General features: G+C 51.5%; 1 protein-coding gene across 1 annotated transcript in view; it reads left to right on the forward strand.

Moving 5' to 3' along the window:
• Positions 1–287: 287 nt before the first annotated feature.
• The window catches only part of OTOA (otoancorin), a 92,809-nt gene continuing 75,953 nt past the window's right edge, over positions 288–17,143 (forward strand). The window contains exons 1-5 of the mRNA XM_075565076.1: positions 288–502; positions 10,568–10,653; positions 16,810–16,838; positions 16,931–16,961; positions 17,100–17,127. Of these exons, the coding sequence (XP_075421191.1) occupies positions 10,569–10,653; positions 16,810–16,838; positions 16,931–16,961; positions 17,100–17,127 (173 nt within the window). The 5' untranslated portion in view covers positions 288–502; position 10,568. The remainder of the gene's footprint in view (positions 503–10,567; positions 10,654–16,809; positions 16,839–16,930; positions 16,962–17,099; positions 17,128–17,143) is intronic.

The following is a 17,143-nucleotide window of genomic DNA, read 5'->3' on the forward strand; positions in this document are numbered from 1 at the left end:
AATGCTCTGTCTAAAAATCCACCTCTTTAACATAGCATTTTCAGTAGCTCCAAAGTAGTCGTCCCTTACATACACTTTTACCAAAGCACCTTAGTACTGTTTCTCCCTACATACCGTGTGTAAGCTCTGAGGGGCGTGGACTCCATGTCCTAATATTTACTTTTATATTTGAAGCGTTTCTTCCCATTACATATCACATCTCATATTAGTTTGTTGCATCTATTACTGCTGTCAAGCGCTCTGTACGTGGACGCCTGCACAAATGCAGGTGTATTGTTGCATTTTACATTTCTTTGCTCTTTGTCACCGGACCCCGTGTAGTATTGAAGCAGTAACTCCCCCTGCCTGCAGAATGTTCACAGTGGGGCTTGTGCTCTTGTATTGGCGACGCCACTGACCTTATTACAGGGGGAATGCTCCGGTGGCAGCCTTTCATTCACCTGCACTGTAGAACAGACAAGCAGCTGCAGTGAGCAGCCTCAAACCTGCATCCGCCAGCCAGGTAAGTTACCTTGCTTACTCACCTTGTAAAGTTCTCTACGAGTCTTTCCATGTAAAGGTATTCCAGTTTGCTATGCATTAGCGTATAAGTAGATATAACCCCTGTGGTGCCAGAGCCGACTACAATGCCAAGGTGTTAGAATCGTTCAAAAACTGACCTGATTATAACGTGATACTTATCTTTGATTTGCATGGCACCAACATATTAAGTAGCGCAGCACAGTATGTGGGAGGGTGTTGACCTTATATGAGACAATAGGAATGTTCTGAATTGTCCCTTAAATAAATCTATGTATGTGTAACTTGGGATTTATTTGTATAGTTAACTAAGAAAATGAATGATTGAGATTATTAATATTTATGTGAAACATTATTAGCAAATATTGTGCAGCTTTTTCCGGGATATTTCGAAGTATAAATAGGATATGCATATAAATGTTCTACCTAGTTTAACATTAATCTAAAAGTTGAACATATATCTTTTGTTTACCTTAACTGCACGGTTACTGTTATGAGGTCTGGTCATGTACAGTATACAATACTTTTTCAGAATAAGCTTGCAGACATGGTTAAAACTTACTGGAATACAGATACAATACAGGAATAAGAACGCCACATACTGTATAAACTGGTGAAGATAACCCTGGACCAAATAGCTCACAATCTAAGGCTAGCGCTCGCGCTGATCGGGCTGAACCGGCCGGCGCTTGCCGCGGGGAATTACATATATAGATATATGTAAGTCCCCACTCGTGCGCGTGCACACACGCCCAACCGCGATCGGCGCGTAGGTAAACAAAAAATCTTTACTTAGCCGCACTCTCAACTACCCGCAATGCCCCCTCCCCCGCGCGCGTGTGCAAGCCGGCGCTCATGCTTGGAGCGCTCTCCAAGAAGGAGTGCGCTCAGCACCAGCGTGGACTCGGCCTCAGTGGTTTCCTGGGAGATGTACAGCAGCAGATGCAGTAATATAAGCAGATTCATCATTGATATCAACGAAGTACCAAATAGAAATATGTACTTTGGGTGCAAAGTGGAATAGATCCCCATGTACAGTATATAGAATAATAACACCTGCATTGAAAGGAAACATGTGAAGTTAACTGCAACAGTGAGAATGTCAAACACAGAACACTTTGCATGAGCCTTTTGACTGGAAATTTCTCAAAACATTGGCACGGACATCCTCAAAATAAAGATAGCATCACACTTCCCCATTAATGGTTTCATTCTAACCCAAGTCTGATAGATCTGAACAAAGACTGAGACACAACAATATGTTTGTATTATGGACAAGTGAACATGTGATTATATAAATTGTTGCATTGTCCTTTGAATTTGATTAACTTGTTCATACACTAAACAGGGGTGCGCAAACTTTCCTTAATGCACCCCCCCTTTCTCCCCTCTGGCTCGGGCCCCGCCCCCCTGTACGGCTCCGGCGGCCGTCACAGGACCCCGCGGCTTCATTTGACGCTGGTTGCCATTTATTTTTATTTTTTTCCTTTTAATATGTGCATCAATAAAATCCACAGAAGGATAATTGATAATTAGCGACGTTGCAGATCGATCCGTTCTCCTGTGATCGATCTGCGAAGATTCTGCTTGGGGGGTTCACTAAATGGCTGTCAGTGCAGCAGAAGAGGACCAAAGATGCAAAGTTCTGTGGGGAAGATCATGTGACCAGGCAGTCACTAGATACAATTGGTGCACTGCTAGAGAGGGCAGGGCTCAAAAAGGGGTGTGCCAGAGCCTGTTTCAGAAGAGGAACGGGATGTGACTGTAAATGGTTGCAATAGAAACAGAAAATGCTTGTTACATTATAATACATTAATAATGTCATTCAGTGGTTTTAAAAAAAATGCTACAAGTAATTTCTCATAGCACAGAACTGATTTATTTAAAAAAAACACACACACGTAGGATATTGCCTGGTCTGCAGCTTTAAGCCTTACCTTGGATCAAATATCAAGATGTGAACCGTCTAGTCATCCTGTTAAACATACCTTTCAGAACAAAGAAAGGTAAAAGAAGGCAAATAGCATCAGATTAATGGTGCATTCAAATTATTTAAACGGTGCCAGAAGTGCTTACAAAGAATGTGACCCTGGAGTTAAAGTTTAACAATATTTTATTGTCAAATAAACCCTCTAAAATGTTTCCTTATGTTGAAATAACGCACCATTTTGGAGTTTTACATTTGTGCCAAAACTATTTGCATGAACTCACGAGTATGAAGGCTTAGCACTTTCTTATGATTTACATGAAAACCGGGAGCTTGGGAGATGGTTTTAACTTGGAGGCACGGGCAGGTTAGGGACACGAGGGCTATTCTGGATCCAGGGTCAAGTCTGGGGTATGAATGAACCCAGCTAGCTTCAACTCAGCCCTCTTTCCAAAGCACAACAAGTCCTGTATATTTTCTTCACTTTATTTAGGAAAGCAGCAATAAAAACAGGCACTTGTGGATAAGATGTTTGTGTTGGAAAGGTGTATCTCTGTGGGTGCTTTGTAGTAAGGGCAGGTGAAAAGAATTGGCCTTGCCATAGGGGTGTAACATGAATGTACTCCCTCTGCCAATGACAGGAAGTAAAAGACAGTGGGTACTGCTTGTGACACAGGGATAGGGGTCAGGCCATACTAACTGTCAGCAGGGACAGGGGGGAATGGGAAAGCCCATTAACTTGGAGGACTAGAGATGTTGCCAGGGCAACCAGGGGTATGACAGACTGGAAGGAAAAAAGGCAACATAATGTATTCATTCCATCTGCACTGGGAGTGAAACTGCAAGGAAAGTAACATCCAAATACAGGTAGCAGGCAGAACTGCCCAGGAAAGGGGAGGGGGTGGTGAAACAGAGAAGGCAGACATGGGTATTTCTGTTCCATGACACTCCCCGTCTGGTATCTGGAGATACCACTATATAACAGAATATGTGGAGCATATGTGCAATGCAAACATAACATAACAATGCAAAGGTCCATGTCCACATAGCGAGGTGATACTGGCCGGTACCACTGGCATCAATGTCCTTTGGCCAAAACCTTCTGGTAAGGGAGGCCAGGTGGATGCACAGCTCCAGGTTAGCTGGTTGCACCACAATGTCTTTGTGTACAGGTCTCTTGCACTGTTTTCTTTCAACTTTGTGAGAGAACAGTCCTTTTGTCTCTGTAGTTTTCTCTACATAGTGCATTACCTCGTGGATATGCCAGTCGTGGTAGTCTGTCACCCTATCACCTGGCGTTTGGCGGAAGATGGCCTTTGGCTCCTTGCAGAAGCGGATCAACGCCCCTGGAAGACTGGTTGTCAAGTCTGATCCAGTGAGTAGTGCGCCGTTTGGAGAGGCTTCCTGGTGCTGAGCATTGGAGTGGCTTCCTGGTGCTGAGTATTGGAGCTGAACGTTACCCAGATCTGTCAGGGTTTCTGACGGTGGTGGACACCAGATGATGGGAGGTGCCCATCATTTTTTACCTTCCTTCAGTGAAGGCTCTGCGTGTCCGCTAGGGAATCTCTTCCGCGTGAAGACCACAATTTGATTCTTGGTCTCCGGCTCCCTTTGTGGGTTGCGGCGGAGCGAAGAGAACCTAGAGATGGCATGTTCTCTATTGTTTGGGAGGTGTCTTTTTGGTGAACGGAATGGTAGCGGAGTCACCCAACTGCCCGGTCCGTCTTTGGAGAGCTCCTTGACTGTTAACCTCGGAAGTCCTTTATCTTCCCTCGATGGTGTTTGCTTGTCGTCGTCCCTTGTTGTCTGGAACGCTGTGCACCGTAAGTCATCGGTGCATTCCTCTTGCACGAGAACATCTCCACATAGTTTGGTGAAACGCTTTTGTGTCTCTTTGTTAACTGCCGTCAGGAGGTTATTTGCTCCCTGGATGTGACGAAGAACAGTCTCTTTTGCCCTAGTAAATCCCTTTATGAAATGTCTCTTCGACTGTCTCTTTTTAGATGTGAGAGGACAGTCTTTTTGCCCCTGTGGCTTCACCTGTGGGGTGCAATCTTTTGCAGCTGTACCAGCCGTGGCGGCTGGCTGCTTTGCCACTTGGTATTCTGTGGAGAGGAATGGCTGTACGTCTTAGCTATTACATTGCTCGCAGGATGACTGTCCGATTGTTTATTTTCTTTTGGGAGATCCCTTTGTCGGTCACCTTCAGGAGGTTACTTTCTTTCTTCGGTGGAATCATCTTGTCATCCTTAGTTGTCTGGACAACTAAGCATCCTAGGCCATTGTCACATCCCTCTGATGCAAAGATGTTTTTGTTGGTCTCAGGAGTATGACCTTGTCTCTTCTCTTCTCTTGGCCTTCCTGTCACTTGGAGATGGCCAAGACACGGTTTGGAGAGAGATGTGTGTCCGCATTCTGTTATCACCGTTCTGCGGGCATTGACATAGTCTGGTTCGTGTCCTTTATCAGTGCACGCATTGCCCACTATCACCCATCGTAGGTCAAGTCTTTGTTCGAATGGTGCGTTGTGGGGTCTGTTACGCTGTTTACGGACTTTGTGCACCCTCAAGATGTCCCTACCGAGCAGCAGCAAGATCTTGGCGCCTTGTTCTACCGGCAGGATGTAGTTGGCTATTCCTCTGAGGTGCGGGTGATGACGTGCCACGTCTGGTGTGGGAGTCTCGTCCCTGTTTGCAGCCATGTAGTTGCACTCGATGAGGGTGGGGAGTGCTATCTTCACTCTGTTATCCACTGAACGTATGACGTAGCCGCTTGCTCTTCTCCCTGTTGTCTCAGTTGACCCTGCACAGGTTCTGAGGGTGTAGGGTGAGGCATTGTCTTGTGAATTGAATAAGTTGAAGAATTCCGTCTTCGCCAATGATCTGTTACTTTGATCGTCGAGGATTGCATACATCCGGATAGCCCTCTCAGGTTGTCCCTGGGGGTGCACTGTGACGAGGCATATTTTGGAGCAGGATATTTTGTCACTTCCTTTTCCGCAAACCTCGGTGCACTGAGAAGTGACAGATGTTGGCTCTCCTTCCTCCCCACCATGCTCCGCTATGGAGGATGGGTTGTTGAGTTGGTGAAGTGTCAGTGCCTCTGGATGTAGAGATGTTACGTGCTTGTCACTTTTGCACACGGCACATTAGATGGCCTCTTTACAGTTTCTGGCTAGGTGAGTCGTGGAGTCGCAGCACCTGAAGCAAACTCCGAATTCTCCGAGTAATTTCTTGCGTTCCTCTAGGGACTTCATCCTGAACCAAAAGCATCTGTTAAGTGGGTGTGGCTTCTTGTGTATGGGACATTCCCTGTTTGGGTCCCTTGGTTTCTCGTCTCCGGCGACCGACTGATCGGGAGTAGTTTGGGTCGTGGGAGACACGTCCGTCCTGTGGACCGAGATGGGTGTTTGAGTATTACCGTATCTCGCCACTGGTCTCTCATTCCTCAGGCTGCTTGCACTGCGTGTGTTTTGTGCACCCAAGATGAAACTGGGATCGTTCCTTGTCCTTGCCGCTTCGCAGATGGAGCTCAAGAATGAGAAAGGAGGGAAGACGACTTGCTTCTCCCTTTTGTATTTGGAGCCTTGTGAAATCCATCTTTCTTGGAGGTTGTAGGGTAGCTTCTCCAAGATGGGTCTCACTCCGCGAGCTGAGTCTAGGAAGTTGAGATCTGTTAAGAAATGGTCTTTCCTTGCAAACTCCAGCTCTTGCAGCAGGTCCCCAAGCTCTCGTAACTTTGAGTAGTCTTTAGCTGTGATTCTGGGAAAGCTGTCGACTCTCTTGAAGAGCGAATCTTCGACTGCTTCGGGGCTACCGTAGTACTCTTCTAGCCTTTCCCATACTAGGTTGAGACCTACTTGGGGGTGGTTCGCGTTTGCCGTCCGAAGTCTATTTGCGTGCTCCCTGGATTAGTTTCCCAGCCATTTGGATAGCAGGTTGAGCTCTTCCTTTGCTGAGAAGCCCAGGCTCTTGATTGCGTCCTTGAACGTGAACTTCTACATCCGGTAGTTCTCAGGACGGTCGTCAAAGTTGGTGAGTCCTGTTTGCACCATGTCACGCCGGATCATGTACTTGGCCATGTCTGTCAGGCCTGAGGCATCGGCGTGTTGGTCGCGTTCTGAGGTAGTTGCTGTGAGGGTCCTTGCGGTCGCCTCTTCCTTGGTGTGGACGCGTGATGACTGCTGGTCAATGTGAACGGCTGTGTATTCCCGTGTGGGTGTACCTGAATTGCGAGCCTGTTGTAGTGCATCCGTATGCGCGCTGGCGTTTGGGTCACTGTTGCGGCTGTGGCTATCCCAGGTAGCGTGATCCCTTAAAGGAACGGCATCTTCTCCACGTGAACCTAGCAAGTCTTCCGTGTCTGTGAAGTCACTCCCTTCGTGTTGAGATGGTGCGCTGGTGTTTACACTGAAGAGGCTCCTTGCGTAGTCTTCAGTGCGTTGGGCTGGATCCTCTGAGGCTATCCGTCTGTACGGTTGCTCCCCGCCATCCTGTTGCGCAGCTGCTTCTAAGACTTGGCTTGGGCCATGGCGGCAGCAGCTTCCCTTTCTTGATTTAGGCCCTCTAGGTTAACGTCCACCTGTCTTTTTCCATGCAGTGGCTGCAGTGGCGGTGGCAGCGGCTGTCTGCTCCTCTTCTATGCGGGCCCTTTCTAGTTTCATGGCTGCCTCTTTCTGAGCGTATGCGGCCCTGACACGTGCGGCCTCTGCGGTGGCTCGTGGCATTTGCGCTAGACACGTGAGATTGCGCTGATCTTGCTGACCTTGACGAGTGTATGGATGTGGTGGAGCGCTGCGATGCGGTCTCCAGGAGGAGCTCTTTTCTCTCGCTTTGGGCTTCCGTGATGGCGGTTCGCATGCGGCTGTCACGTATCAAGTCAATATTATGCTGCAAGTCCCTTTCTTGCAGGCTTTCGCCGGTGTTAGCCCTGGCCAAGTAAGTGACGTATGCCTCTGACAGCTCTTGGTAGCATGAGTGATCTATCTTTAATTTAGTTATTGCCTGCTCGAGCCGTTGTACGGAATTGCCAGCGCCGGCGACATTGCGTATTCCAAGTGTGGTTGTTTCCCAGGCCAACTCTAATTTAGCGCGGTGCGCTTCAATGTCAGTCTCATATTTTTCGCGGGCCTTTTGTGTCATTGTAACTATCCGTTTAGGCCTTGCGTCTGCCTGCGCCTGTTGCAGTTGCGCCGCGGTCTGTGTCTGAGTGGTCACTCTCCTGCGTGATGTCTGGTGAGGATCTGAGTTCTGCCATGCTGCAGGTGTGTGTAGGCCTTTAGCCAGTGCGTGTGGCGTGCGGTCTGTTTACCTGCGTCAGCGATGGATGACTGTCTCGGATAGTGCCGGTAGGTGTCCTGCAGCGTTAAGCGTAGTGGTAGCTGTTCTCACAGGTGTCCGGTGGCTCTGACCCGTATCCTGGCAGGTGTCCGGTGGCGTGGCGCTGGCCGTGGGGACGTGCGCAAGGTTAGGTGAGATGGTAGCTCCTCACTGAGAAACTGTGCAGAGGGTGGACTCAAAAACAGAGAAGGCAATCAAAGTTCTGTGTGCTATGAACTGTCTGTCTGCAATGCTGCTGCCTTGTGTGCAAAGTTGTTTGCTTTTCTGGGTTTGCTGTTTAAAACTGCTGCTTGTTTTCCAAAAAGCTGCTGCTTTGTAAAGCTGTGCAATGTAACACTTTCCTTAGCATGAAGCTGTCGCTTGTTTCTGCTGTAGAGGCTGCTCTGAACAGCAGTGTGGATCATAAGCTTGTGCTGTGCTTGTTTGTAAGGCTGCTGCTTGTCAGTCTGCAGAGACTGCTCTGTGTTAGCATAAAGTCTTTGAGTAGCAGTTCTTGTGTGTGTGTCCCCAAGACACACGGTCTTCTTTTCACTATTCTGGATTCAGGGTCAAGTCTGGGGTATGAATGAACCCAGCTAGCTTCAACTCAGCCCTCTTTCCAAAGCACAACAAGTCCTGTATATTTTCTTCACTTTATTTAGGAAAGCAGCAATAAAAACAGGCACTTGTGGATAAGATGTTTGTGTTGGAAAGGTGTATCTCTGTGGGTGCTTTGTAGTAAGGGCAGGTAAAAAGAATTGGCCTTGCCATAGGGGTGTAACATGAATGTACTCCCTCTGCCAATGATAGGAAGTAGAAGACAGTGGGTACTGCTTGTGACACAGGGATAGGGGTCAGGCCATACTAATTGTCAGCAGGGACAGGGGGGAATGGGAAAGCCCATTAAAGCTGCAGTTCAGTCTTTTTTTTTTTTTTTTTTTTTAATTTATTTTTTTACTTCAATAGTTTCATGTGTGCAATCTCTACTTGCCTAAAGAACTGTGTAGCTGCAGGTCAATTCGTTCTCCATGTATTGATCGGCGAAATTTGGTAACATCATTAGAGCTGGCATATGTTTTTCTTCTGCTTCTGTCACTCAGTGGAAGCTCATGAATATTCATGAGCACTCCTGCATTGACATGTGCTAGAGGGAGGGCAGGGCTGACAAAGGGGTGTGCCAGGACATGAAGGGGCAGTGCCTTAGCAAATGGTTGTTAAAATAGAATACAAGAAAATTGGTCTTTCAAAGTTGTTTTTTTAAAAACAGAAAATGCTAAAAGTATTTTTTCTTACTACAGAACTGATTTATTAAAAAAACACACATGCAGGATATTGACAGAACTGCAGCTTTAAGTTGGAGGACTGGGGATGTTGCCAGAGCAACCAGGGGTGTGACAGACTGGAAGGAAAAAAGGCAACATAATGTATCCATTCCATCTGCACTGGGAGTGAAACTGCAAGGAAAGTAACATCCAAATACAGCTAGCAGGCAGAGCTGCCAAGGAAAGGGGGGGGGGGGTGGGGGGGTGAAACAGAGAAGGCAGAAATTGGTATTTCTGTTCCATGACAAGGGCACCTAGCAAGGTGATGTCTTTCCTGCGCCTTTGGCATTAATCTTAGTACCACAACAGGGCCCAGCAACCCATTGCAACAGCTCAGACTATGGACCCTATTTACAGAGGGTTGGGGTTGCTTACAATGCATCTGATCTCAGACGCGCTATTAGAGAGGGTTGGGGTTCCTTACAATGCATCTGATCTCAGACGCGCTATTAGAGAAGGTTGGGGTTCCTTATAATGCATCTGATCTCAGACGCGCTATTAGAGAGGGTTGGGGTTCCTTACAATGCATCTGATCTCAGACGCGCTATTAGAGAAGGTTGGGGTTCCTTACAATGCATCTGATCTCAGACACGTTATTAGAGAGGGTTGGGGTTCCTTACAATGCATCTGATCTCAGACGCGCTATTAGAGAGGGTTGGGGTTCCTTACAATGCATCTGATCTCAGACGCGCTATTAGAGAGGGTTGGGGTTCCTTACAATGCATCTGATCTCAGACGCGCTATTAGAGAGGGTTGGGGTTCCTTACAATGCATCTGATCTCAGACGCGCTATTAGAGAGGGTTGGGGTTCCACAGAATTTCACAATATAATTATAGGGTGGGTTCCTTATCTAAAAAAAGGTTGGAAACCTCTGGTGTAGAGGAATACTTTCCCCACACCTCCCTGCCAAATAGGGCACCTTATTATGTTATCAAGCGACTCCATAGGCTTTCAGTGTGTTGCAGACCCATTCAGCAATGAAGGGGTTGAAGTCAGTTGGAAAGAACAAGGAAACTGTAGAACCAGCTACAAGGGACCCCCCTGTTTGGGAAATTAGATCTGTCTCATTCACTGAGCAGCAGCATCGCCATTAAAACCAGCACAGAACAGCAGAGTGTAAAAGTATATTATAAAGCAGAGCCATGCGGGACTCGCCTAGCAATTATACGGGGCAGAGCTAACCTACGAGGTGTCTCCCAGTGCAGCTGTTTCCTTATAAAATGCAAAACAGACCCTTGCCAAGTCTGCTTTGTTTATTGTTTGTGATACCGAGCCATTATGCAGCACAAGGGGCATTCTCTATGGCCTTTTCTTTTTTGGGGGGGGAGCGGGGGTAGTTGTGAAAATCCTATAAAACAGGGATTATATAGTGCATGCATTTTAGGTCCCCCTGACAGATAAAGGGTTAAGTAGGAGTGTAAATTGCTCGTCTGTGTTTTTCCCAACGCAAATCAAACACAGCCCGTTCTTGTTACTTTAGGATGGATAAAGGAATGAAGCTTTGCCTCCTGCTGGTGGTTGTGAATCCCCCAGAGTCAGCAGCGGCCCAGAACTCTGCTGTTCCAGGTACCCAGGGGAACCATCTGCTGGGAAGAGTAACCCGTGCTGTATTGTGCGCTGCCCTCAGGGCTAAGGCTAAGGCCCCGCTGCACGCGGCCGCACGGTCGCTTTGCTTGCCGGCGGCGCGTGCAATTCACTGCACCGAGATCTGCGATCTGCAGTGATTTTTTTCCGGCACGGGGGGCGTGGCCAAAATGGGTGGGGGGGCGTGGCCATGACGTGAAGGGGCGTGACGGCCCCATCAGCGGGACGGCCCCTCAGCCCGCATTCGGAGGCACTCACGCACTCGGAGGCACACAAATACACACGGGGAGGGGGTGAATCGGAGCAGGGGGGGATCGGAGCAGGGGGTGATCGGCGCTGAAGGGGGATCGGAGCAGAGGAGGGAAATCGGAACGGGAGGGATCGGAGCAGGGGGGGGGGGAAATCGGATTGGCTGCCTTGCGTGTCACGTGACGCTGCATTCACCAAAACCACAAGCTCCTTGTAGCTCCGGCTGGCTGACACGTCACAGCACGCAGTCAGCCTCGCCGGAAGGAGCCAGCGGGGACATCAAGAACAGAAGCAAGCAGCTGGTGGTCCGCAGCCGCGCGCGTCGGCGGCCGCAGCGGGACCAAAGCCTTAGGCCTCGGTCCCGCTGCGCTCGTTGGCGCGGGCGGCCACACGCGAGTTCTCCACCAGCAGGGGAATCCTCGCGAGCCGGTCCCGGTCCCCCCTGGTGGCACAGCACACTACACGCTGTGGTGCGTCAGCCGCTATGGGACACAAGAAAATGGTGATCCCTAGCATTGACGCGTCACGTGGTTTGGCTGTGAGCCAATGGGGAGGGGAGGCTTCGGGAGGAGGAGAGGCTTCGGGGAGCGGGGAGGAGTGTGGAGGGAAAGCAGCGTGAGTGTCTGTGTATGTGTGTGTTCCTGTCTGTGTGTGTGTGCCTGTATGTGTGTGTATGAGTGCCTGTCTGTGTGTGTGTCTGAGTGCGTGCGTGCCTGTCTGTGTGTGTGTCTGAGTGTGTGCGTGCCTGTCTGTGTGTGTGTAAGTGTCTGAGTGCGTGAGTGCCTGCCTCTGTCTGTGTGTGTGTATGTGTGCGTGAGTGCCTGCCTCTGTGTGTGTGTGTATGTGTGTATGTGTGTATGTGTGTGTGTGTGTGTATATGAGTGCCTGTGTGTGTGTGTTTTACTTACCATTAGCAGCTCCAGCCCGAGTCCGTGGAGGGAGGGGGGGGGAGAGTAGCGGGTCCCTCCATTCAAGCCACGCCCCCCCTCCCGCTCAAACCTCCCACTCCCGCCCACCTCCCGCTCCGGCTCCCGCTCCCTACAGACCGCATATCGCGGTCTGTGTATGTCAGCGCCCCGCCTGTCTGCAGTGCGGGCGCGCTGACTCTGGGAGCGGGGCCTTAGCCTTACGCTGCAGGAAGCCGTGGGAACCAGGTCCCCTGCTCAGCTAAGCAAAATAGGGACACAAGGTGTTCGGGAGATGTGGCACTATTTGGGGCTTCGGGAACCCACTTTGCCCAATTCCGATTCTGAAAAGAAAGAAATACAAATCTGTTTTTTTTTTTTTTTTAAACATAGTGATCAAAGTAATTTGTGATTTAATATTAAAAGGGTTTTATTAAAAGAAATATCTGTAGGATGAAGAAGAAGCTTAGAAAATATAAGCATGACTTGTATGAAATACTAGCTGAGAGCCCCGGCGTTGCCCGGGATGTTTGTGGTGTGGGTGTGGCATTTGGGTGAGGAGTGGTCAACGCGGCCCATGTGCGGTGGTAGTGCTGCTGTGGCTGTACTGATGGTGATTGTATCGGTGTGCTGATTTGGGAGGGTTTGGTGCTGATGTGGGGGTGCGGATGTGGTGTGCCGATGGGGGAGGTGCAAAGGTGCCGATGTGTGGGTGCTGATGGTGTTGATGGGGGCTGAGAATGGCAGGGAGCCGAGAATGCCAGTGTGCTGGGGGGGCATGGGATAGCGGTGTGCTGATGTGGTGGTGCTGGGGATAGTGTGTGTGTGTGTATACACGTGTGTGTGTGTGTGTGTGTATACATGTGTGTGTATACACGTGTGTGTGTGTGTATACGTGTGTGTATACACGTGTGTGTGTATACATTATGTGTATGTATACGTGTGTGTGTATACGTGTGTGTGTGTATGTCTACATGTGTGTGTGTGTATGTCTCCATGTGTGTGTGTACGTGTACATGTGTGTGAGTATACGTGTACATGTGTGTGTGTACGTGTCTACGTGTACATGTGTGTGTGTCTACGTGCGTGTATGTTTCTACGTGTGTGTGTGTGTGTCTATGTGTGTGTGTGTATACGTGTGTGAATACGTGTGTGTGTGTACGTGTGTGTGTGTGTCTACGTGTGTGTGTGTCTACGTGTGCCTGTGTGTATACGTGTGTGAATACGTGTGTGTGTTTGTACGTGTGTGTATACGTGTGTCTACGTGTGTGTGTATGCGTGTGTACGTGTGTGTATATACGTGTGTATACGTGTGTGTGTAAACGTGTGTCTGTGTGTATACGTGTGTCTGTGTGTATACGTGTGTCTGTGTGTATAGGTGTGTGTGTGTATAGGTGTGTGTGTGTGTACGTGTGTGTGTGTACGTGTGTCTGTGTGTGTACGTGTGTCTGTGTGTGTACGTGTGTCTGTGTGTGTACGTGTGTCTGTGTGTGTACGTGTGTCTGTGTGTGTACGTGTGTGTGTGTACGTGTATCTACGTGTCTGTGTGTCTACGTGTGTCTACATGTGTCTACGTGTGTCTGTGTGTCTACGTGTGTCTGTGTGTATACGTGTGTCTGTGTGTATACGTGTGTGTGTGTGTGTGTGTATAGCTGTGTGTATGTATAGGTGTGTGTGTGTGTGTCTGTCTACGTGTGTGTGTCTGTCTACGTGTGTGTGTGTGTGTCTGTCTACATGTGTGTGTGTCTACATGTGTGTGTCTGTGGACATGTGTGTGTGTCTGTCGACGTGTGTGTGTGTGTGCCTACATGTGTGTGTGTGCCTACATGTGTGTGTGTGTGTGCCTACATGTGTGTGTGTGTGTGCCTACATGTGTGTGTGTGTGTGTGTGTGCCTACATGTGTGTGTGTGTGTCTACATGTGTGTGTGTGTGTGTGTGTGTGCCTACGTCTGTGTGTGCGTGTGTGTGTGTGCCTACATGTGTGTGTGTCTACATGTGCGTGTGTGTGTGTGTGCCTACATGTGTGTGTGTGTGTCTACATGTGTGTGTGTGCGTGTGCGTGTAGCTAAGAGACCCGGCGTTGCCCGTGAGTTAAATTTCCCGCTGGAGGAGGGGGAGAGCGGATGGAAGGAGAGGGAGAGCGGACGGAAGGAGAGGGAGAGCGGACGGAGAGCGGACGGGAGGGCGGACGGAGAGCGAGCGGGAGGGCGGACATAGAGCGGACGGGAGGGCGGACGGAGAGCGGACGGGAGGAGGAGGAGGGGGGGAGAGCGGACGGGAGGAGGAGGAGGGGAGGAGGAGGAGGGGGGGAGAGCGGACAGGAGGAGGAGGAGGGGGGGAGAGCGGACGGGAGGAGGAGGGGGGGAGAGCGGACAGGAGGAGGGGGGGAGAGCGGACGGGAGGAGGAGGAGGAGGGGGAGAGCGGACGGGAGGAGGAGGAGGAGGGGGAGAGCGGACGGGAGGAGGAGGAGGAGGGGGAGAGCGGACGGGAGGAGGAGGGGGAGAGCGGACGAGAGGAGGAGGAGGGGGGGGAGAGCGGACGGGAGGAGGAGGAGGGGGGGGGAGAGCGGACGGGAGGAGGAGGAGGGGGGGAGAGCGGACGGGAGGAGGAGGAGGGGGAGGAGGAGGAGGAGGGGGGGAGAGCGGACGGGAGGAGGAGGAGGGGGAGGAGGAGGAGGGGGGGGAGAGCGGACGGGAGGAGGAGGGGGGGAGAGCGGACGGGAGGAGGAGGGGGGGAGAGCGGACGGGAGGAGGAGGGGGGGGAGAGCGGACGGGAGGAGGAGGGGGGGGAGAGCGGACGGGAGCAGGAGGAGGGGGGGAGAGCGGACGGGAGGAGGAGGAGGGGGGGGAGAGCGGACGGGAGGAGGAGGAGGGGGGGGAGAGCGGACGGGAGGAGGAGGAGGGGGGGGAGAGCGGACGGGAGGAGGAGGGGGGGAGAGCGGACGGGAGGAGGAGGGGGGGAGAGCGGACGGGAGGAGGAGGGGGGGAGAGCGGACGGGAGGAGGAGGGGGGGAGAGCGGACGGGAGGAGGAGGGGGGGAGAGCGGACGGGAGGAGGAGGGGGGGAGAGAGAGCGGACGGGAGGAGGAGGGGGGGGAGAGAGCGGACGGGAGGAGGAGGGGGGGGAGAGAGCGGGGGGGAGGAGGAGGGGGGGAGAGAGCGGGGGGGAGGAGGAGGGGGGGAGAGAGCGGGGGGGAGGAGGAGGGGGGGGAGAGAGCGGACGGAGGAGGAGGGGGGGGGAGAGAGCGGACGGGAGGAGGGAGGAGGGGGGGGAGAGTGGACAGGAGGGGGGGTGGGTTGGTTAAAATTTCCGGGTCTCTCCTCTCCACTCCCCCTGTATGTTTCTCCGCTCCCCCCCTCTCTCTCCCCTCCTGCCCCCCCCATGTGACACAGACACACACACACAGGACACACACAGTGAGAGACACACACACACACACAGTGTCACACACACACAGTGAGAGACACACACACAGTGTCACACACACACCACACACACACACACACACACACACACACACACAGTGACACACACAGTGACACACACACACACACACACACAGTGGCACACACACACACACACACACACACACAACACAGTGACACACACACGTCACCTCTCCTTCGGGCGCCGCCATCTTAGGTGCCGCGTGTCCCCCCGCCGGGGGAGGTGAGTGCGGGAGGGAGTAGAGCGGGAGGGAGGTGAGTGCGGGAGTGGAGCGGGAGGGAGGTGAGTGCGGGAGGGAGTGGAGCGGCTTCCGGCCGCCTCTTAGGTGGCCGCGTGTGTGCCAACCCCCCGCCAGGGAGGGAGTGGAGCTGGGAGGGATATGGAGCGGCTTCCGGGCGCCTCTTAGGTGGGGCGCGTGTCCCCCCCGCCGGGGAGGGACTGTGGAGGGATGGAGTGGGAGGTGAGTGGAGCGGGAGGGAATGGAGTGAGGTGAGTGGAGCGGGAGGGAGTGGAGCGGCTTCCGGGCGCCTCTTAGGTGGGCGCGTTTCCCCCCGCCGGGGAGGGACTGGGAGGGAATGGAGTGGGAGGTGAGTGGAGCGGGAGGGAATGGAGTGAGAGGGAGGTGAGTGGAGCGGGAGGGAGTGGAGCGGCAGGGAGTGGAGCGGCTTCCGGCCGCCTCTTAGGTGGGCGCGTGTCCCCCCGCCGGGGAGGGACTGGGAGGGAATGGAATGGAGTGGGAGGTGAGTGGAGCGGGAGGGAATGGAGTGAGAGGGAGGTGAGTGGAGCGGGAGGGAGTGGAGCGGCTTCCGGGCGCCTCTTAGGTGGGCGCGTGTCCCCCCGCCGGGGAGGGACTGGGAGGGAATGGAGTGGGAGGTGAGTGGAGCGGGAGGGAATGGAGTGGGAGGGAGGCGAGTGTGATGGGGAGGGGGGAGAGGACAGAGAGGGGTAGGGGTGTGTGTGTGTGTGTGTGTCACTGTGTGTCACTGTGTGTCACTGTGTGTCACTGTGTGTCACTGTGTGTGTGTGTGTGTGACACTGTGTGTGTGTGTGTGTGACACTGTGTGTGTGTGTGTTTTTTTTTTTTTTTTTTGTGGACCTTTGGCCCGTCACTCCGCCTCAGGCCAATGCGAGGTGTGGGGGGCGGGCCAAGGGGGTGGTGTGAGTGTGTGAGGCCAATGCGAGGTGTGGGGGGCGGGCCAAGGGGGTGGTGTGAGTGTGTGAGGCCAATGAGAGGTGTGCGGGGGTGGGCGGCCCAAGGGACCAATGAGATTGCCGCTAGGGACACCGGACATCCAGACAGGCAGGCAGGCAAACATACAGTGCTTTCACTAATATAGTATAAGAAGAAGAAGATACTATATAGATAGATAGAGAGAGATACATACATATATACATACATTCATAGATATATATTTAAATATATATAACTTTATTTTGTACTATGAAACTACACCTAATAATGTTATTTCACATAACATCAATTGGTATGGTAATCATGGTATTATTGAACGCTCAGATGTATTTTCTTCCTTACAGATTTGCCCGCGCAGCTGCTGAAAGGACTGGTCAGTAATACTGGTATACTTCACACATTTCCAGACATTTTTTGGAAATTAAAATATAATGCGTATTGTTTTTTTTTTGGTTTGTTTTTCAGGATGAAATAATATCCGGAAAATATTTGAATGGTAAAAAAAAATATCGCTCTTTCATTTTCTTATTCCGACTCGAAGAACAGGTTGAAATCCTTCAGCGCCAGGCGAGCGAAGCAATGTGGCCTGCGCAGCCCAGATAGGATTCATTGTATTTGTGGGCTTCTCTTGCAGGTCTGGTTGGCATGCTGCAATTTCAAAGGTAACGTTTGGTTCTA

Source organism: Ascaphus truei, chromosome 11, assembly GCF_040206685.1.
Source record: "Ascaphus truei isolate aAscTru1 chromosome 11, aAscTru1.hap1, whole genome shotgun sequence".
Classification (NCBI taxonomy): Eukaryota; Metazoa; Chordata; class Amphibia; order Anura; family Ascaphidae; genus Ascaphus; species Ascaphus truei.